Source organism: Lytechinus variegatus, chromosome 6, assembly GCF_018143015.1.
Source record: "Lytechinus variegatus isolate NC3 chromosome 6, Lvar_3.0, whole genome shotgun sequence".
NCBI lineage: Eukaryota > Metazoa > Echinodermata > Echinoidea > Temnopleuroida > Toxopneustidae > Lytechinus > Lytechinus variegatus.
The window spans coordinates 32,121,144-32,140,172 of NC_054745.1; the positions used below are offsets into that span (position 1 = coordinate 32,121,144).

Sequence of the window (19,029 nt, forward strand, 5' to 3'; positions counted from 1 at the left end):
TTATATAAAATTGTTTATTCAATTTTTTTTCATACCAAGAACTGAAAAAAATTGGATTTACAACTGATAAAGTGCATTAGATATTCATTGCTGCAACTTATTTAATTATAAAGGAGACACATGATTCACACATGTATGGAAAAATGAAACAGTTATGATTTCATGTAATAACATAAAAAGAAACGTGGGGGTGTAGCATCATCAGCCCACCTAATGAATATTCATGGCGATGTGCATATACTGTAACTGTTTTCCGCAAAATATTTATAAACTTTATTTTTGCTATCCGATTTTGATGAAATTTTCAGCATTTTGCTCTGTGAATTTTACTCTATATATTTAGATATAAATATTTTCACACCTGAGTACCCCTTTAAGCATATAATGTCATATTGAGGCTTGTTGCTATGGTTACAACATGGAAAATGTAATGAATGTTTTCTTTTATCTCCACAGGAAAGGGATAGCATAAGAATGAAGAATGCACAGTACACCATCAGCATTGCTCGCAAACACGGCGCCATGGTCTACGCGCTCCCAGACGACATCGTCGAGGTCAACCCGAAGATGGTCATGACGATCTTCGCTTGCTTGATGGCGCTCGACCGAGCTATAACCAACAGATCTTCTTAATCATCATCAAAGCAACATAATCAATTTTCGTATCATCAATCATCAAGTCAATAGTATGAGACGTACATACAGGCGTGTAGTGAAAAAATCAATTTGTAAACTTTTTATTTGGCGCAGATGATCTGTTTTTATTTTTGGATGAATAAATGTGTTATGTTTTGTCATGAGATGTAAAATGGGGCTGTACTTATTTTTTTTATCATTGTTTTTTTGTTGATCAATGCTTGCATTCTTGAATGTAAAAATATATAATTTTGTTAAAGAAATCCCTGTGGGATATTTCTAGACATTCTCTGAATAAATCTCTGTTTGTATTGGTTTACAACATATGAATGTATTTTTTTTTATAAATATCACTTTGTATTTTTTTGTTCAGTACTGTTGTACACAATTCTTAGTTGATCTTTGCAAAATTAAGGTTCCCGGGATTTATGTGTAAACTTGTTCCAGTAGGAACATTTTTGTTGAATGCTTTGAACGCCAGGGCTGTTATTGTAATTATGGAAAGCCAGCAACGTCAACATCTAAAATACATGTTAGTTCAAAATATTTTCTTTATGGGTGAATTTGCTTTTGTTGAAAATAATTCGAATGTGATTTTCTGTCACCAAAATATCATATTCCATGAACTTAACCAAATAAGTATTTTATAGAGCCAGCTATGCCGGATTCATTACATTTTGTATAGTTGTATTACATCATCAAATCGTTGATACCGGTATTCTATTTTTCGAAATGAGCAAGGCATTCCACTCCGAATCTGCAACAGTAATTCCGCGTTCTTCCATGAATAAGAATTCCAGTTACATTTCGAAAATATACTTATGAAATGGGTACATAACACGATCGACCCCCCCTCCCCCCCCCCCCCCCGCCTCATTGCCTGAATGATGTAAAAAAAAAAAAAAGAATATGAATATATATACATATATGCTTATAATGTACTATTCTTTCCACTTCTTTCGTATGTAAATTGTAGGTTTTAATTTTCTGATGATTTTGTTGGTACATTTCTTTCTGTTTTCATTCTTTCACGCATGCAGGGTCACATGTACAATAAGAATCTTTAAAAGTGTTCACAAATGTAGTCACAGTTGATATATATATGTATGAAAGTAATGTATCTTTTGTATCTCTGTTAGTTCTAGGTATTATATTCAAAGCTTGAAACGAGATGATATGATATAATGCCCTTTTATTCAACATGGAAATCGATAAGGAATAGTTTGGATAGTTTTATATCAAATTATAAATCATCAATGAACATAAATCTCCCGAGTAAAGCATTCATGTCAGATAATGTAACTGTAAGAGATGATATAATTGATGATGCCCTTTTGTACAATGTGGAAATTGATAATGACTAGTTTGTATCAAAGATTACAGACCAATTAACTTTTATTCCCCGAGGAAACGTTCATGAGCGATAATGTTACCAAAACTTGATCATGGAAAGATATTATTTTTATCTCATATTATACATTTTGGTTCAATAATCATTCCATGTTGTGTTAGCACAATTTCATTTCCAGTGTATGATCATGGCCAAATGCGTGGAGACAGAAGGCTTAGATGTTTTAACAATAGTTACCATTCTGCATTGTGATATTTGTGGCCCCCCCCCCCCCCTCCCCCCACGTCATATTGTACACTTGAAATAAATGATTATTCCATGTTAACAAGTTTATTTTCATAGTTATATTTGTGGCCAGACATGCCCCCGAAACGAAAGCTGTTCATTCTTATTCGGTTTCCTATGCCACATTATGTAATTTGATTCATTGGTCATTCCAAGTTCACATAATTATTTTTTCTACCAGAGGTTGCGACCACTTTGAAGAGACGATGCCTACTTGCCTTCTATGGAATACTCTGTTTTCAAAACCATTCCAAAGAAAACCGTTCTTTCATTAATAGTGAAATCCTGTATGTTTATCGGTTTGATAAGGAGAAATGTTTTTTTTTTTTCTCTCTCTTTAGCATTGCAGAAAGGGTTTCTCTAAATATTTGCACAATGAACACCATAAGAGGCTTCAATCAATTTTATTTTTTACGAAAATTAGAGAAAAGTGGGAAAATGTATCTCTATTTAAAAAAACAAGTCACATATGACTGATATGTACTGTTACATTCAATCACAAGCATTCTATATTTTGAAGAATCTCATTTTTGTGTCATTCCACGCTCATTTTGAGATGACTTTCTGATTATTCTCATTTTTTGGATGATGTTATTTAATACTCACTCCTTCGGAATATATCATTTCTTTCCAGTGCGTGAAAAAAATCATTCCTATATGGTCAGGAAGGTTGTGAGGTCTTGATGTATTTTGTGCAACCTCACATCTCATTTTTGTGTCATTCCACGCTCATTTTGAGATGACTTTCTAATTATTCTCAGTTTTTGGATAATGTTATTACTCCTTCGGAATATATCATTTCTTTCCAGTTCGTGAACAAATAATTCCTATACTGTCAGTTAGGAAAGTTGCGAGGTCTTGATGTATTTTGTGCAACCTCACCTCTACCTATCATAGTATTGTGTATACATATAACTAGTCTGTCTTGTACATAAATGGAGATGAGACCATAGTTTCTTCAATTCATTTTCTCAGTGATATGACTACACTGTCCGATGGGATGTGTCGTTTCTTTCCGATTTGTGAATAGAATCATTCCTATGTTGCGAGGTCTTAGTGCAACCTTACCTTTGCCGTCATAGTATCATTTGTACATGTTAACCAGTCCAACTCGTATGTAAACTGAGATGAGTCACTAATTGTTTTATATTACCCAGATTTTGCGTCCATTCAATGCCTCTATAAACCTGATCTTTCACTCAAAATACTGGTTATTCTGTCTTTCGACCTTTTATATTGGTATCTGTGTGTCTTGTTTCTGTTATTAGATATTGTAAGGGAACTGCGAGCTGGGTGTGCAGAATTAGGGAGAGCGCTTTCACAAAACTTTTCAAATAGTTATGCATGGCTTCAATTGACTGGACTATGATATGCTACATGCGGTTTTCAGTATTTTCTGGAACTTTTATTTGTTCTAGATGAAAAAGCTGATGCCAACTGATCTGACTAACATTGATTTATTTTCCACTCAGTGATAAGAGGAAAATATATATCTTATTCTAGAGTTGCATTAATAATCACAATAAAAAGCAGATGTAAAGGAGCAATTTAGAGCTTTGCTTTCAAATTAGAGCGACTTTAAAAATGAAGCACAGTGTATGTTGAATATGCCCTTAATTAATCTTTTCCTGCATAGTTTGATTTGAAACTATTCTAACGAGAAAATGATAAAAAAGAAATTGGCTAACCGGATGGCACTTCATATGCAGTTATTCATAAAGTCATGTATAACTTTGAAACTTCCAGTATTTGCTATGTGCATTATAATGTTTATCCTAATGCGCTTTACAGTGGTTTGATGCACAGCTGTTTTCAAAGAGACAATCATAAGTTACTCCAAAGTGCATTTCCAATGTTTTGCAGTTATACACAGGTGAAATTCTTTTAGGACATGAAGTAGTGGTGTATTTAAAATCTCAAGATTTTTCAATCAGGTACTTGGATATATGTGATAGGCTCCAAGTCCTGTTGTTATCAATATTAACTGTTTTTGTACAGTTATAGGGGCCTGTAACATAGAGCTTTAATAGTAATTGATTATAGGGCCGATTTCCATGATTAATTGCATTGATTATTGTGTATGATCAGTCGCGGAAGTCAGCACCACGATCGATCGCTAGGACGTGTGTTACGTGGCCCGTATTAGAATCATGTACCTACAATTATAAGGAGTGTATTTAAGGTGTATGGGTGTAGACACATGCTATATTGAATAAACTGTGTACTGAAGCAGTGGGTTATAGGGTTTAAGTGGTAGATGCATTTTATATTTTTCCCCAGTTATAGCTAGGTAAGTGTACACCAATCAGCTTATTGTGGATGTCAAGGGGCTTTCACAATCGCTCTTGCGATCGTTTGCGATCATTTGGTCACAATATATGTTGCACGCAATCGCAACGGTTGTAAGCAGTCGCAACACCAATTGTGAAAGGGGCTTAAGCAGTAGCAATATGCATGGAATTACATATCAAGTTTATAGAGTCATGGAAATTGATTTCTGTTTCAATGTACATGTTAATCCTAACGCACATATTTTTATCATTTGACTATTAGAGTTCATCACATGTTACCGGTGTAATCACCGCATTAATATGAATTGAATTTAAATGAACGTAAAATATTATAATTATACAAATAGATATAAGTGACTTCAAAGAGGTTCTGTGAGCAATAACCATCAACCAATATATTCAGTTTAGGGTGTTATCCACATAGTAGAAATCATTAGGTTAATCAATAAATGCATCTTAAAGCACTTAACCTACTCCAGTGTAAGAACTTAAACACTCATATTTTTGTGTTAGTTCTACTGCTGTCACCTCAATGGTATTCTAAGAAAATGTCATTTTAGTAAACACTTAACTTAGTTAAAACTTTACTCGGCAAACTCATTACCTTGTTAACACTTAACTACCTTACACTTTAACTACCTAACACTTTAAATAGTGAACACTTTACCTAGTTAACACTTTACCTACATGTAGTTAGCAATTTACTAAGTGAACTCTTTACCTAGTTAACACTTTACATAGTTAGCACTTTACTAAGTAAACACTTTACCTAGTTAACACCATTGTCAAGCATGAAGCACTCACTTAGTGTAACTATTGTACAGTTATCTAGCATGATTGAGGCTATATGTTCCTTGAGTGTATTATACCAGTGTCAATTCATCATTCTTTTGCCTTTAATATATGTTGAAGAGTTCCGCACATAGACTTCAACTGCTTTATTATTATAAATCATTCATTTTAGAAATATTGATCGTGTTAGTTTCTTCAGTAATACCGTAATCATCATTTCCAATGATCAAAAGAAATTGCAAATGTATAGGTTTAGTTACAAAAAGAGTGATCAAAATGTCATGAAATTACAATGATAAAAGCCTGAACATCTCATGATACTAAAAATATTAAGAGGGATAAGTTGAAAATGAATGAGCATAATAGATGTATGCGTGATATGTATATGGAATGCCAATTGTTGGTTTTGTAGTTTATCCAAACAAAACACGCTTTTGACATCAAAATCATGAATATCCTTATGTATGATTAGCATTGTTGCACACCAAAAGGTGAAAATTGCACGAAAAAAATCTTTATGGTAATTGTGAACTTGATAGTAGAGTTTTATGATAACAGCTAAAAGTATGTGTGTTTTGTAGTTGTATTAATCACAAATAATTTTGTTGGTTAGAGGCATTCCAAATGTGAAAAATATATATATTTGAAAAGATGGGCAAAAATGCTTTATACAGATGTAAGGAAGTGGCTTATTTTGGTAAAGTTAGTTTCACAAATAAATATTGGTTTCAAAAGAATGAAATTTGTGTTTATGTTGAGTTTGTAATTATTGAAGTATGTAGTTGCCTAAGATTACAAAGGTATGTGATAAGTTTGAATTCAATTGTTAAAGGACAAGTCCACCCCATAGAAAAAGTTAATCTGAATAAAAAAAAAGTACAACAAGCATTACCCTGAAAATGTCATCAAAATCTGATGTAAAATAAAGTTATGACATTTTTAAGTTTTGCTGGATTTCATAGAACAGTTTTATGCACAAGCTGGTCAGTAGGGAAATGAGGGGGCTGATGGTGTCAACCCAGTGACTGTTTCTTTTGTATTCTAGCATATCAAATATGAAATATTCAAATTTTCTCCTCACTGTCCTGTGACACAAAATGTTATTTCCAAAAAAAAAGAATCATGACAGAAATGAATTGGATAAACAATAAGAACATTATGGCTGTTATAGTATTGAGATCCATAAGATCATGTAAATTTCAAATTGGCAACTGGGTATTAAAGTAAGTTATGACAAGTGGTAGGGACAGTTCCCCAAAATTATGTATTTAATTATCAGTTATTTTGGGGGGCAAGAATAAAAAAAATAACCAAGATAGCAAATTGTTTAATGTCCTAATAAAGAAATGTAATTTAAAGTAAACTTGTATTTGAAGTAAAATGTCATTTTAATGATAACAATAACATAAAGCATTTATGAGGCGCCGATCTATCTAGTTGCCTATTCAGTGGCGCACTATATATTACCCCGGCTGTAGCTCCAGCTGCTAAAGGCGCTTGGTGCATTCAAGGAATTAATCCTGCCGGGTACCCATTCACCTCACCTGGGTCGAGTGCAGCACAGTGGGAATAAATTTCTTGCTGAAGAAAACACGCCATGGCTAGGATTCGAACCCACGACCCTCTGTTTGAAAGGCGAGAGTCAGAACCACTAGACCACGACGCGCCCAAAATGTTAGCCATTTATATGTATTGAAGTAAATGGAAGAGTAGTCAATGCTTTACACCAATGCGGACAATTCGATGTCTCAATGGGTGTAGTAGTGCTTACTAAGTTTTACAACTTCTGAAAATTGAAAAAATTCTTATTGTTTGAGATCTGATTTCCTTTATCCTCTGAAGCAAATTTGGCTGGATTTCCCTTTAATTGTGGAACATTACACGGGAGGTTCACCCTGGCGATCAGTTGGTTTTAATAAAAGTAGAGAAATTCAAGAAAAAATATGACTGAAAATTTTGATGGAAATGCATCTAAGAATAATGGAGTTGTGATTTTTATTTTGACTTCACATGTGAGCCATTGCCCCTTGCGTCGTATGAAATAAATTCCATAAATTCCCTTTTATCAATGGGTCATGATGACTTCTCCCTTTATCTAACAGAAGTGAGTATGAAATGTGTCTGATATTTTGATATTAATTTTTGCAAAATAAAGCCACTTTCAGTTTTCTGTGAAATTGTCATTTGAAATGTAATTGTTGAAATCAAATGACATATTGGATAGCTGCTCGCATGTGACATAACGAAATCAAAACTTTAATCTATTGCTTTGTTGGTTTTTGGCGGAACCTTCACTATGATAATACGTTTCCTTCTGTTTTCTTCTTTTATTAAAATAAACTTTACTTACTACCGTATACGATCGCCGCACGCAAGGGGCGTGGAACGGTTTTGAAACGGGGGGAGGGGGGGGGGGGGGCTGACCGTGCAAAAAATCACAATCCGGTGGTCATTTTTACGTTTTTGTACATGGTTTTGGAAAAAAAAGTGGGGTCTGAAGCCCCCCTCCCGTTTCGCGTCCCCTTATGCGAACGATTATATACATAGCAATAAATGATGTGGAATCGTTCGTTCGGTGTTCGTAAAAGGCCCTATCTCACCAACGGAGACGTCGCCGCGACAGTCTCCAACTTATCAGTCGCTGCAGTCGCGGAGACGTCTCGGAGACAAAAATGGCTTGCGCTCTCACCAAGGAGACGTCTCGATGGAACGTTTGAAAGATCATACACCTGACTCGGAGCAGGAGGAGGGATATCAGCACGCGTTCAGTCACGTGGTTTCTGAAGTGGGTCAAACAGTGTGAAGAAGTGTCGCGGAGACGTCTCCGCAATGTATTATAATTTTTTTGGTCTCCAGCAGGTCTTCGCGATGTCTCTGAGACGTCTCTGAGACATCGCGGCGACGTCTCAGCAGTCGCGGATATCATTAGTCTCCGAGACGTCGCAGCAACTGATGGAGACTTCTCGGAGACGTCGCGGAGACTAGAAACAGTCTCCAAAAATATTAAACATGTTTAATCTTCTTGCGACTCCTCGGAGACTCTGTAATTTTCATGAGACGTCTCAGAGATGTCGCGGAGACGTCTCTGCAACTAGCAAAATTTGTAGTCGCGAACTAGTTTCAAGCCCAGTGAGATACCCCCTTAAGGTATTTGTGACCAAAGCATTAGGGCTAACACTTTCTAATAGAAGTGACTGCGTTCATCAGTGGCGGATCCAGTATTTCACACAGCTGTTAACTTATGAATGACTTTACGCGCGACTGGATTACCATTGTGGTAAATCAGTGATATACCTATGCAGCTGATTCGCACCAAAGAACAAGACTTTGTTTTAGTCGTGCATAAAGTCGTTCAGAGCTTCAACGAACACGAAAACAGCGCCCTGGGTATCAGTGGCGGGTCCAGAAGGGGAGGGGGCCTTTCCGGCCCGTGCCCCCCCCTAAATATTTTGACAATAAAAGCACAAATAAAATCACCCCCTCCCTTTGAGAAGAACAGCAAATATTTTTGATATTCATAATGGGAATAAATCGTTGATATAAAAGTGAGGACCATTTCCCCCCTTTTTTTTGCTTGTCAAGTTTTAAGCGAGAAAAAAAATAACTTTCATTTTTTAGTGACAACCTTTTATTATTTTTTTTAATTTTTGGTCAGATTTTTCTTGGGATAATGTGCCCTCCCCCCTTTGAAGAATCCTTGACCCCCCCCCGTTTTGAGAGATAGAGTAAATATTTTCAATATTTTTAATGGGAATATGTCGGTGATACCAAAGTGAGGACCCTTTTTTTCTATTTGCCTGCCAAGTTTTAAGCGAAAAAAAAATGACCTTCATCAATAGTAACAACCTTTTCTTTTCTTTTTCAGATTTTTCTTGGGAAAATTTGCCCTTCCCCTTTTGGAAAATCCTGGATGCGCCCCTGTGGGGATAATGGTCATTCCATGATAAAGGAATGTCTCGTTACGAGGCTCCACAAAACTATGAATACCTTGGTATTTAAACGTCTATTGATAAAGAAAGCGGCGCCAATAGCTATCTCCGTGAGGATCGAGCTTCTTATTAGGAGGGTTACTGCGCTTTCAGCTTGATGATGTTCATAATATGTACAGGAACACTGAGGATTTGATTATGATAACTGCGGCAGTTTGTTGATCATCGTTGTACAACGTGCAATATATTATTAAGATGGACACTGTCTCTAAGTGTCTGGTGAGTTATCTCTTTAAACTTTCTTTCTGCTGTACGTAGGCCTATGTATTTTGTTTTCACATAAAGCTTGTTCAACAATCAATACAAAGTTAAGATCACCCCAACAAAAACTTGATTTGAATAAAAAGAGAAAAATTCAACAAGCATAACACTGAAAATTTCATCAAAATCGGATGTAAAATTAGAAAGTTATAGCATTTTAAAGTTTCGCTTTTTTGCAACAACATAGTTATATGAACGAGCCAGTTACATCAAAATGAGAGATTGGTGACATCCACTGATCTCTATAATCAGTGGTGACATCACTCACTCAGTATTTCTTTTGTATTTTATTATATGAAACATGAAATATTTTTATTTTCTCGTCATTGTCATGTGAAATGAAGTTTCATTCCTCCCTGAACACGTGGAATTCCATTATTTTAACATTTTGTGCTTCAGGCAAGGAGGTCCTAATTGTCAAATTCGTAAAAATTGAAATATTGTATAATTCAAACAATAAAAAACAAAATAGTGAGTGACATCATCGACTCTCTCATTTGGATGTAACTGGCTCGTTCGTATAACTATTTTGTTGAAAATAAGCGAAACTTTGAAATGTCATAACTTTCTTATTTTACATCCGATTTTGATGAAATTTTCAGCATTGTGCTTGTCTGATTTTTCTCTATTGATTCAAATCAAAATTTTTCTGAGGTGGACTTGACCTTTATCTCTTTTACCCATATGCGTATGGCTACGATCTAAATTTATCACAGTGAATGGTCATGATTGATACTTCTGGATTTTTTTCTCGATTTGGTAATTCATTGCTACATGAGCTAATTATCCACACTTTACAAGCTTTGCCTTTTAGTGGATCCCCCTCATTTCCATTTATGCTCTATATTATACTGTTTTTTGTCTGTTATTGCGAAGTAAGAATGCCCTTCTGTAAAATTGTACTTGATTTGTATTGCTTTATATTACTTTGTATTATGTTTTGAATGGAAATGAAATAAAAGAATTCAATTAAAATTTAATTATATTCAATTCATTGTGGAGCGTTGTGGCCCAGTGGATTAGTCTACGGACTTTGAAACAGAGGGTCGTGGGTTTGAATCCCAGCCATGGCGTAATTTCCTTCAGCAAGAAACTGATCCACAATGTGCTGCACTCAACCCAGGTGAGGTAAATGGGTACCGGTAGGAAGTAATTCCTTAAAAAGCTGTGTGCGCTATGAACGCCTAGCTCAGCCGGGTAATATAGGGGCGCCTTGAGCACCTAACAAGTTGGATATGTGCGCAATATAAATACGCTATATTATTATCATTCATTGATTTGAATACACAAACACATTGTCAAGGGTAATATGATAAAACAGCGAAAATTTTACATGATTTAAATAACAATATAACCAATAAGAAAATGATAAAGAAAAACTAGTACATGTAATAAGCACTGTTTGCAGTGACTCGAGATAATCCACATCTCATCAATCAAAATAAAAAAGCGAGAGATGAAAAATGCATAGATTAAAAGAAAATGAATAGAACATTTAAAGAAAAGGAACATGTTTCGAGGTAATCGATCCCCATCCTCAGCCGGGAAATTGTAAACAGAGTCGTTTGTATTCCTAACTCCTTGGATATGAATTAAATTTGAAAAATGTATTTATATAAGTTTACAAAGGTTTATAAGTAAAACATTGTAAATTTAATTAATAAAAGAGGATTGCTGAAGGGACCCCCCCAAAAAAGAAAATAAATAAATAAATGAATGAATAAATTAAAAAATAGAATGAATAGATTAAAAAATAGAATTAAATAGAAAAATAAAATGAATAAATAAGTTAAATAAATAAAATGAATAATTAAAATGAAATGTAAAAACTGTGTCAAAAGCTCATTTATCATATGAGAGGATCGAAAAGGATATGTTTTTTTAAAGAAATAATTTTTTTTATCAATGATTGGCCTGTAATCTGGTTACGAATGGCTTGTAACCTGGCCGGGGAATATCCATCTGGCAATTATACTCCGATGAATCAACAGGTATTGGATTGCGTACATGTAGCTGTATCCAATTTTGTTATTTATGAAAACTGTATTATGTCTACATCATGACCTTCAGTCACATTTTTCTTCTCTGTTAGGTGACTAAGCTGGTTGTGGCCGTCCTTTCTGGCATCGTGTTTCATGTCGGTCTGAATGTGACACAAACATTCCCTTCCGATGTCACCAAGCCATTTGAAGAGAAGATCGGATGCCGAGTTTGTCCAGTTAATGAATCCATCTTGGAACAGGACTTCTTTTACAGTGGAGATTTAATTGAGCCTGATTCGCAAAGACGGGCTTCTGAAGGCTTCACTCATACTTACGAAGTTACCAAACAGTATGGCTCCCTGCAGGGCCTGTACATTACCAGCGATGGGCACTACCATGCTAACAAACATCTACATAGGAAAACGCCATTGCAAGGGCTTTACTTTGATTATATCCAAGATAACACAACATGTCATCAATTACATTTAGCTGATAAAGATTTAGCTGATAAAGAAACTGCTTCAAGCTGTAGGGTACCTGAAGAGGGCGCCCCATCAATCGATGGGAAAGAGGAAATGGACAATGATACAGAACTGGAGGCGGAGAAGAGACCGAAATGTATCAAAAGAGTTCATATATTTTCGAGTATGAAACGCACGATGACGTTTCCAGAAATGAATCACTTTCGAAGATTTCTACAAACGAGCTCCAAGACAGATTACGAGTCTGACATCGACTGCGTGGCCGAGGGTTACCATTGTGATATAGTCCTTACCCTCGGAGACAGGTTACACTCAATGAGAGGAAAAGATGCAGTGATCTTTGGGATGGTCCCTACAATATGGAAAGGACATGACATGCTTCATATAATTTCGAATATATCTCCTGATTCTTCACAAACTTGGATCTACTTCAGCACGGAGTCTCCTTACAGAGTATCTCGTTGGGCCCAGCCTTTTGACATTGCTTCTTTGAAATACCACGTTCTGATGACCTACAACAGAGAAGCCGATATTCCTATTCCGTTTGGGCACTACAGAGAGTTTGACAACACCACTGCCACGACGGATGACACGGTCATGTCTGATGCCTTCTTTGGGAACAGAACAGGACTTCTTTCCTGGGTGGCAACCAACTGTAAAGAAGTGTCTTGGCCGAGGATGCCCTTCATCCAGAAAATCCTCGAAGAAATACCCTTGGATGACTACGGCGCGTGCGGACACAAGAAGTGCCTCCCGAGGAGGTCGGAAGCATGCAACCGGTTCTTCGCGAGTTACAAGTTCTTCCTGGCCATTCCCAACTCTGAATGCCGCGACTACATCACCGAAAAGTTCTGGATGATATCTCTTCTGTACGGTGCAGTGCCACTGGTCCTAGGTGCCCCCAAGAGGGATTACGAGCAGGTGGCACCACCGAATTCCTTTGTCCATATTGGTGATTTTGAGGACATCAAGGACCTTGCGGAGTTCCTCCAGAAAGTTGACCGCGACGAGACCTTGTACAAGAAATTCCACGACTGGAGACGTCGGGGTGAGGTAGTCAACACCTACCCCTTGCGTCCAGGAGATCTGTGTAGGACAATACCTCATATTTATCCTCGGGAGGAGGGCGATATTAAGTACCTAGGGGACTCTGTCTGGTTCACGTCTTGCAGAACGCCCTTGAACAACGTTACCGCAAATCAAGATTACACCGAAATCGGATATTGGACTCCATGGAAATAATTATTATTTGCTTAAGGGCATATGGCTGTTCTTGACGAATGTACATTAAATGCTTCAAATTGCATTTTTTTTTATATTAGTTTAATGTACTTTTGACATTATAAATGCCTTTTTAATGATTTTACAATCTTTTCTTTTGTGTTATTATCTAAAACTTTATTAATCATTCTAAAGGTCGGGATAGCTTTAAACATTATTTCCACCGAAAATTGCATTCTTTACTCTCCTTACAAATGTTTTTTTTTATTATCTTTATCTTTATTTAGCATTCTAACGGGTAGCTTATGAATTTAATAATTTTTCTCTTCAAAAGAAGTTGCATACTTTACTTTCCTGTCAAATTTTGAAGCTGCTAATGAAAAGACAACATCGATATCATCTATTATGAATTATAGCAGAAAATAAGATGAAACATAAATGGATGTTTGGCGAGCATACATGTACCTCGAAAAATAAAATTTTCATTTTTTCAACAGATTTTGTGAAGTCATTTGCGAGCATCTCCAACATCATAAATGACATAAATATTATGGTATTGTTTAAAGAGTCGATTGTTATTATTATTACTATTATTGCTCTTCTTATTATTAACAATTAAAATATAAGGTGTTTATTAAGCTCGTATTGTACGCTTTGCAGTTACGAAGTAAACAATAAAGGTATAAGAAAAGACATTTTAAAATGTTTCATTATTATAGCATAAACCAAAGTTATGATGTTTTTGTTGATATTCTTATGATTTAAGACTGCAGTAGTTCTAGATCTACTGTAGATCTTACAATACAATACTTCATGTTGATTTCAGTTAATCCGCATTGTAATTTTTTTCATCAGGTAAAAAAAGAAGATTGATCTAGCATTGTGATAAAAGAATTGACGTTTGTCTTTGTTCTAATACCAATAAGTCTACATCTACTTTAGATCTGCACATAGCCGTAAGCTGAAACTTTTCGTTGAGGGAAGCACAACATATTTTTTTGTGAAAAAAACTAAAAAAGCGATGGAGTGAAGCGAGCGAGCTTGTCAATGTGGTGTTTTGGTATTTTGTCGAGTGAAATTGAAGGGTTTAATGCATATTTTTTGTGGATTTTATAAAAAAAAAACCAGTAAAAATGTAAGTAGGGCCATGGATCTGCAAGTAAGAATTTATTTCCATTTGATTTTTGTGGATCTTTTATCTTGATGTCAAGTTGAACTTTGGCCATTTCTGGTCACGTTTACGATAAATCTTTACTTTATTTAGTTACAGGCACTTAATGTAAAAAGATAGAGAACTGTAAATAATTACGATGGAATTAAACTTTGATAATCATGCTTCTGTGTAAAGTCACACAGACGAGCCGCTTCCTTTGACCTCTGACCTTGAACCTGCATATTGGAGACAACAAAATCATTTCCAAATGATAGCTGACGATACATGTTAATGTCATAACCATTGAATTACTATATCTCTATAAAATTTGTAAATTTATAACCAAGTAAAGTTCAGATTTTTCATAATTTCGGTCATTTCGTGACCAAGAATGCCCCATTATCTCTTTGATGAGTTACCCACGACTAGAAAATTATAGCCAAGCCAAGTGAGATTCATAACAATTTGGTTCCTCAATTTCATTAACGAAAGCTGAAATAAGCTTACGAAGAATGGTAATAAAGCCATTATAGACAAATTTTCAGTGGAGAGAGTAACATAATATGTATTCTCATCAGAACGCGTATTCCTAAAATGCGACTTCAAGATCATTGGCCATTCATGGAAAACACTCGTAATTCCTAGTACAATCCATCGTTTTACGTTAAGATATAGCATTGGAATTTCAAATTTTAGTTATGAATAATCATTCTCAAATCAGAGATTAAACGAGTGGTGCGAATTTGTGATGTTTCTTCATTGTATTTTTTCATTGTTACAAACCTATTATTATTCGACTTATCAATTTTTTTTCTCATTCACTCTCCATCTTTATCTCTTTCTCCAGCCTCCATTTTTATTGTTTTTTTTATCACAAAAAGTAGTGGCCTTACGTCGATGGGCCTGACACATGTAGTGAATCCGTCATAATCAGCAATTTCTGGCATTTTTTTTTTTTGGGGGGGGGATAAACAACTATGATTAAACGGGAAGCTAACCCTAAAAATACATTTGTTAAAATACCCTACACCCCAAAATAAAAAAGAAATATTGCAGAAGGTCTGATGAAAATCCATCAAAGATTGAGAAAAATGACGTCATATACGTGCACCTGCCAAAAATAAAATGCATAAATTCAAATTTCATTGATGGTTGTTGAATAAAGATGTTTTTCTATCAGGAGCGGGTGTGAAATGATTTGTTCGTCTGTTGATGAACTGAAAGTAAGATTAAAAACAGTTTTCAAATTTTTGAGAAAATGACATTTCATTGATTTTTCTAACAAACCATAATGGGTCTGAGGCTACCCTATTTTTACTATATATTTTTTTTCAAGATTAACCTCATAAAGAAATATATTAATGTTCCAAAAGATATTTCTTCGCCATGGCCGTCGTATTTAAGGGGGGGGGGGTGCAAAGTGACTAAAAAGGCGCCCTTCATGTTTTAATGGAAAACAGGGGGTTGAAAATTTATCAGGGTTTATGACACAGCGAATGCTTTTCAGTTTATTTTCCCTTGTCTCCCCTCTTTTTTTCTCACGTTTTCCTCTTTCATTTTTTCTTAAATTTGAATCTTTATAGAAATATCAAAGGGGGGGGGGGGACCGGGTTTTTATGGCACCCCCTGACGCCCACACACAGAATCTCTACGCACCCTCTCTCTTCCTTTCCACTCTTGTACCGATTTTATCTCTCTCTCTCTCTCTCACACACACACACACACCAACACTCCCATTCCATCTTACACACCCACAAAATCTCTACAGACTCCGCACACACGCACACTCTCCCTTTATCCCCTCTCTTATTTTCTCTCTATCCACACTCATCCCGTAGCCCCCCCCCATGTCCTATTTTTTATTCTCTCTTTATCTCAAACCTACACACACCCTCTCTGCGACCCCCCCCCCCCTCTTTCAATTCACCTCTATCTACTCTCATCCGGTACCCGCCCTGCCATTCTCCCCTTTTATTTTCGCTCTCTCTCTCTCATCCATACACACACTCATACAGACTCCCTGGCACACCCTTTCTATTCATAATACACCTTCGTTCCGTACCCACCCTGCCATTCTCCCTTTCGATCGCTCTCTCATCCATCTTACACACCCACACACAGACTTTCTACGTACCTCCCCCCTCTCTTTTCATCTCTACCCACACTCATTTGGTACCCACCCTGCCATGCATGCTCCCATTTTCGCTCCTCTCTCACATCCATCTTACACACCCACACACAGACTCTCTCCTCTCATTTCATCTCTACCCACACTCATCCGGTACCCACCCTGCCATGTTCCTATTTTCGCTCTTCTCTCTCTCCCTCTCATCCATTTACACACCTACACTCTGCGCACAACCCTTTCTCTTCATAATACACACTCGTTTGGTGCCCAAACTCCCGTGCCGCCTTCTCTTGTTCATTCACTACCCCCCTCTCTCTCTTAATCTCTTTATTTCTCGCTTCTTTTCGACAAGGGGGCCGTAATACAAAGCTTAGCGATGATTGTAGAACATTTTTCTTCGATTGATTCCAATGACTACAATGTACAATCAATCGTGAAAATCAAGCGTACAATCAATAGCTAACCTTTGTGTTACGGGACCCAGTTTATGTCCACATCCACCCATCTCCTTCCAAATAATTATTATTCCAGGTCCACGATTCGATAAAAATACAATTTCACTCATAAATATAAGAAAAAGTGCACATTTTATTCAATGCTCCGTAGTAAAAATAATTTCCACATTTCATCTTAATTAAAAAAAGACACAATTCACGAAAAAATGAGTTTGACATGAAAAAGGCATCATAATTCATAGGAATTTTAATGAACATAACTTTGTGGGTTTACATGCTACAGAATGATGTTCAGGCGCTGTTCACATGTTTTGGCCAGCATTAGAGTGGCAGCCGCTTTAACAGTTAAAACCCAATTTCTCGAAATTATAAAACGAATTCTTCAACAGGAATTCAATATCCTTACATCTAGAAATCATTTTGTGTTGTTTCAATAATTGTAGGTATCTTAACTACATCGGTGCTAAACAGTTAGTGAACCCACCCCACCAAAAAATTCACTCCTCCATGCTGAGTGTAGAATGGAGACAGCACCACTACAATGTTAAGCAAGCCCAGGGAAACCAACTCAATAAATGTGATATTTTATCACCTGACTTGAACATCAAAATGTCTAAAACTTGAACACTTGAAATAGGTTCATTTTCTTGTGGGGTTCACTAACTTTTTACACAGCAAAAACTGTGGTGTTAACCGGTGTACACAGAGGACCACACCAGTTATTTTACACCGGTGTTAATTTGGTGGTGTTAGTTTTACAACTATGTTGTTACATTTACACTCTTTGGTGTAATGTTCAATCTCTAGGGTGTTATTCTAACACCTCAGGGTGTGGTCCTCTATTAACACCAATTGGGGTCAGTTTTAACACCACAGTTTTTACAGTGTAGCACCACTCTTCAAGTCATCTTGTTCTATATGGGACCCTCATGCCTTGAAGAATATTTGCCTAAAATGACAGTCATTTTGCAGTCATACCATACTGAAGAAACCAAATCAACTTGTGCATATTTTTTTTTTTACATTTTTCGTAGCATTTTTTTTCACTATAATCATCTATTATTGAAACGTACACAGCAAAAACTGTGGTGCTAACCGGTGTACATAGAGGACCACAACAGTTATTTTACACCAGTGTTAAATTGGTGGTGTTATTTTTACACCGATAGGTGTTATTACAACACATTTTGTTGTTAATTTACACTCTTTGGTGTTATGTTCAATCTTTAGGGTGAAATTTTAACACCTGAGGGTGTGGTCCTCTATTAACACCAATTGGTGCTAGTTTTAACACGTTTTTACAGTGTTCACCCTTTGTACTTTTTCGAATAGCTTGCCCAGAAACAAAATAAAAAAAAATGATATTGCAGACATCATGATTCTATTATCATTGAGTAGGAACTTCTGCAAGGTCACTAAACATTCACAGAAACATGATACTCATCTATCCTTCATTAGGCAAATTGAAATAGCACACTGGATTTTTTCAAACATTCATCAATGTATACAGCTTGGAAAATAATCTTTAGACTATTAAGCTCCTAAACATTATGGTCTGATAATTATTCCTCGAGCTGCACAAAACTTGTCACTATCGAGAAAGAGATTAAGTACTGAATGTATATTACATTATAATTCATCATTCATTTGTCTAACTTACAAAAAGTAACTCACTGTTCCTGAGAAGTCATTAACACTGATATTCATGCTGTATTGGAAATATGAAATCATTGACACATGTATATAGCATTAATTCAAATGGGCTCATACATCTTCATAAGATCTAAAATATTAAAACCAATATTTATCAAGTCATTTACTATTCATTCCATGTATAACGATAACTGATTGCACACAACTTTCACACAGAAGCCCATTTGTAATGAACGTAAATTTTGAATCAATTCAAAGTGTAACGTATCTTCTCTTTCTTTCAATCATTTGTTTAAAGGAACAAGCAAATACCTTTTTTAGAGAAAAAAATAAGTATGATACATGCCAAG

General features: G+C 35.9%; 2 protein-coding genes across 4 annotated transcripts in view; both read left to right on the forward strand.

Annotated features, from left to right (window-relative positions):
- LOC121417380 (plastin-3-like) overlaps positions 1-6,080 on the forward strand; it is a 66,781-nt gene extending 60,701 nt beyond the window's left edge. For all 3 annotated transcript variants that reach the window (XM_041611064.1, XM_041611065.1, XM_041611066.1), the window contains exon 15: positions 457-6,080. In XM_041611064.1, coding sequence (XP_041466998.1) covers positions 457-633 — 177 coding nt within the window. In that variant the 3' untranslated portion in view covers positions 634-6,080. The remainder of the gene's footprint in view (positions 1-456) is intronic.
- A 3,259-nt stretch (positions 6,081-9,339) lies between these two features.
- Positions 9,340-15,182, forward strand: LOC121417382 (4-galactosyl-N-acetylglucosaminide 3-alpha-L-fucosyltransferase 9-like). Its single transcript, XM_041611067.1, has 3 exons — positions 9,340-9,563; positions 11,698-12,070; positions 12,101-15,182. Exons 1-3 carry the CDS (start codon positions 9,540-9,542, stop codon positions 13,309-13,311), a joined length of 1,608 nt encoding a protein of 535 aa, XP_041467001.1. The 5' UTR covers positions 9,340-9,539; the 3' UTR covers positions 13,312-15,182.
- The last annotated feature ends 3,847 nt before the right edge of the window (positions 15,183-19,029 follow it).

Bases quoted from the DNA above. Each gene is read 5' to 3' on its own strand.
- LOC121417382 (XM_041611067.1), top strand. From the start codon at position 9,540: ATGGACACTGTCTCTAAGTGTCTG. The intron at 9,564-11,697 runs GTGAGTTATCTC...CTTCTCTGTTAG, and splicing joins ACACTGTCTCTAAGTGTCTG to GTGACTAAGCTGGTTGTGGC. The intron at 12,071-12,100 runs ATTTAGCTGATA...TAGCTGATAAAG, and splicing joins CACAACATGTCATCAATTAC to AAACTGCTTCAAGCTGTAGG.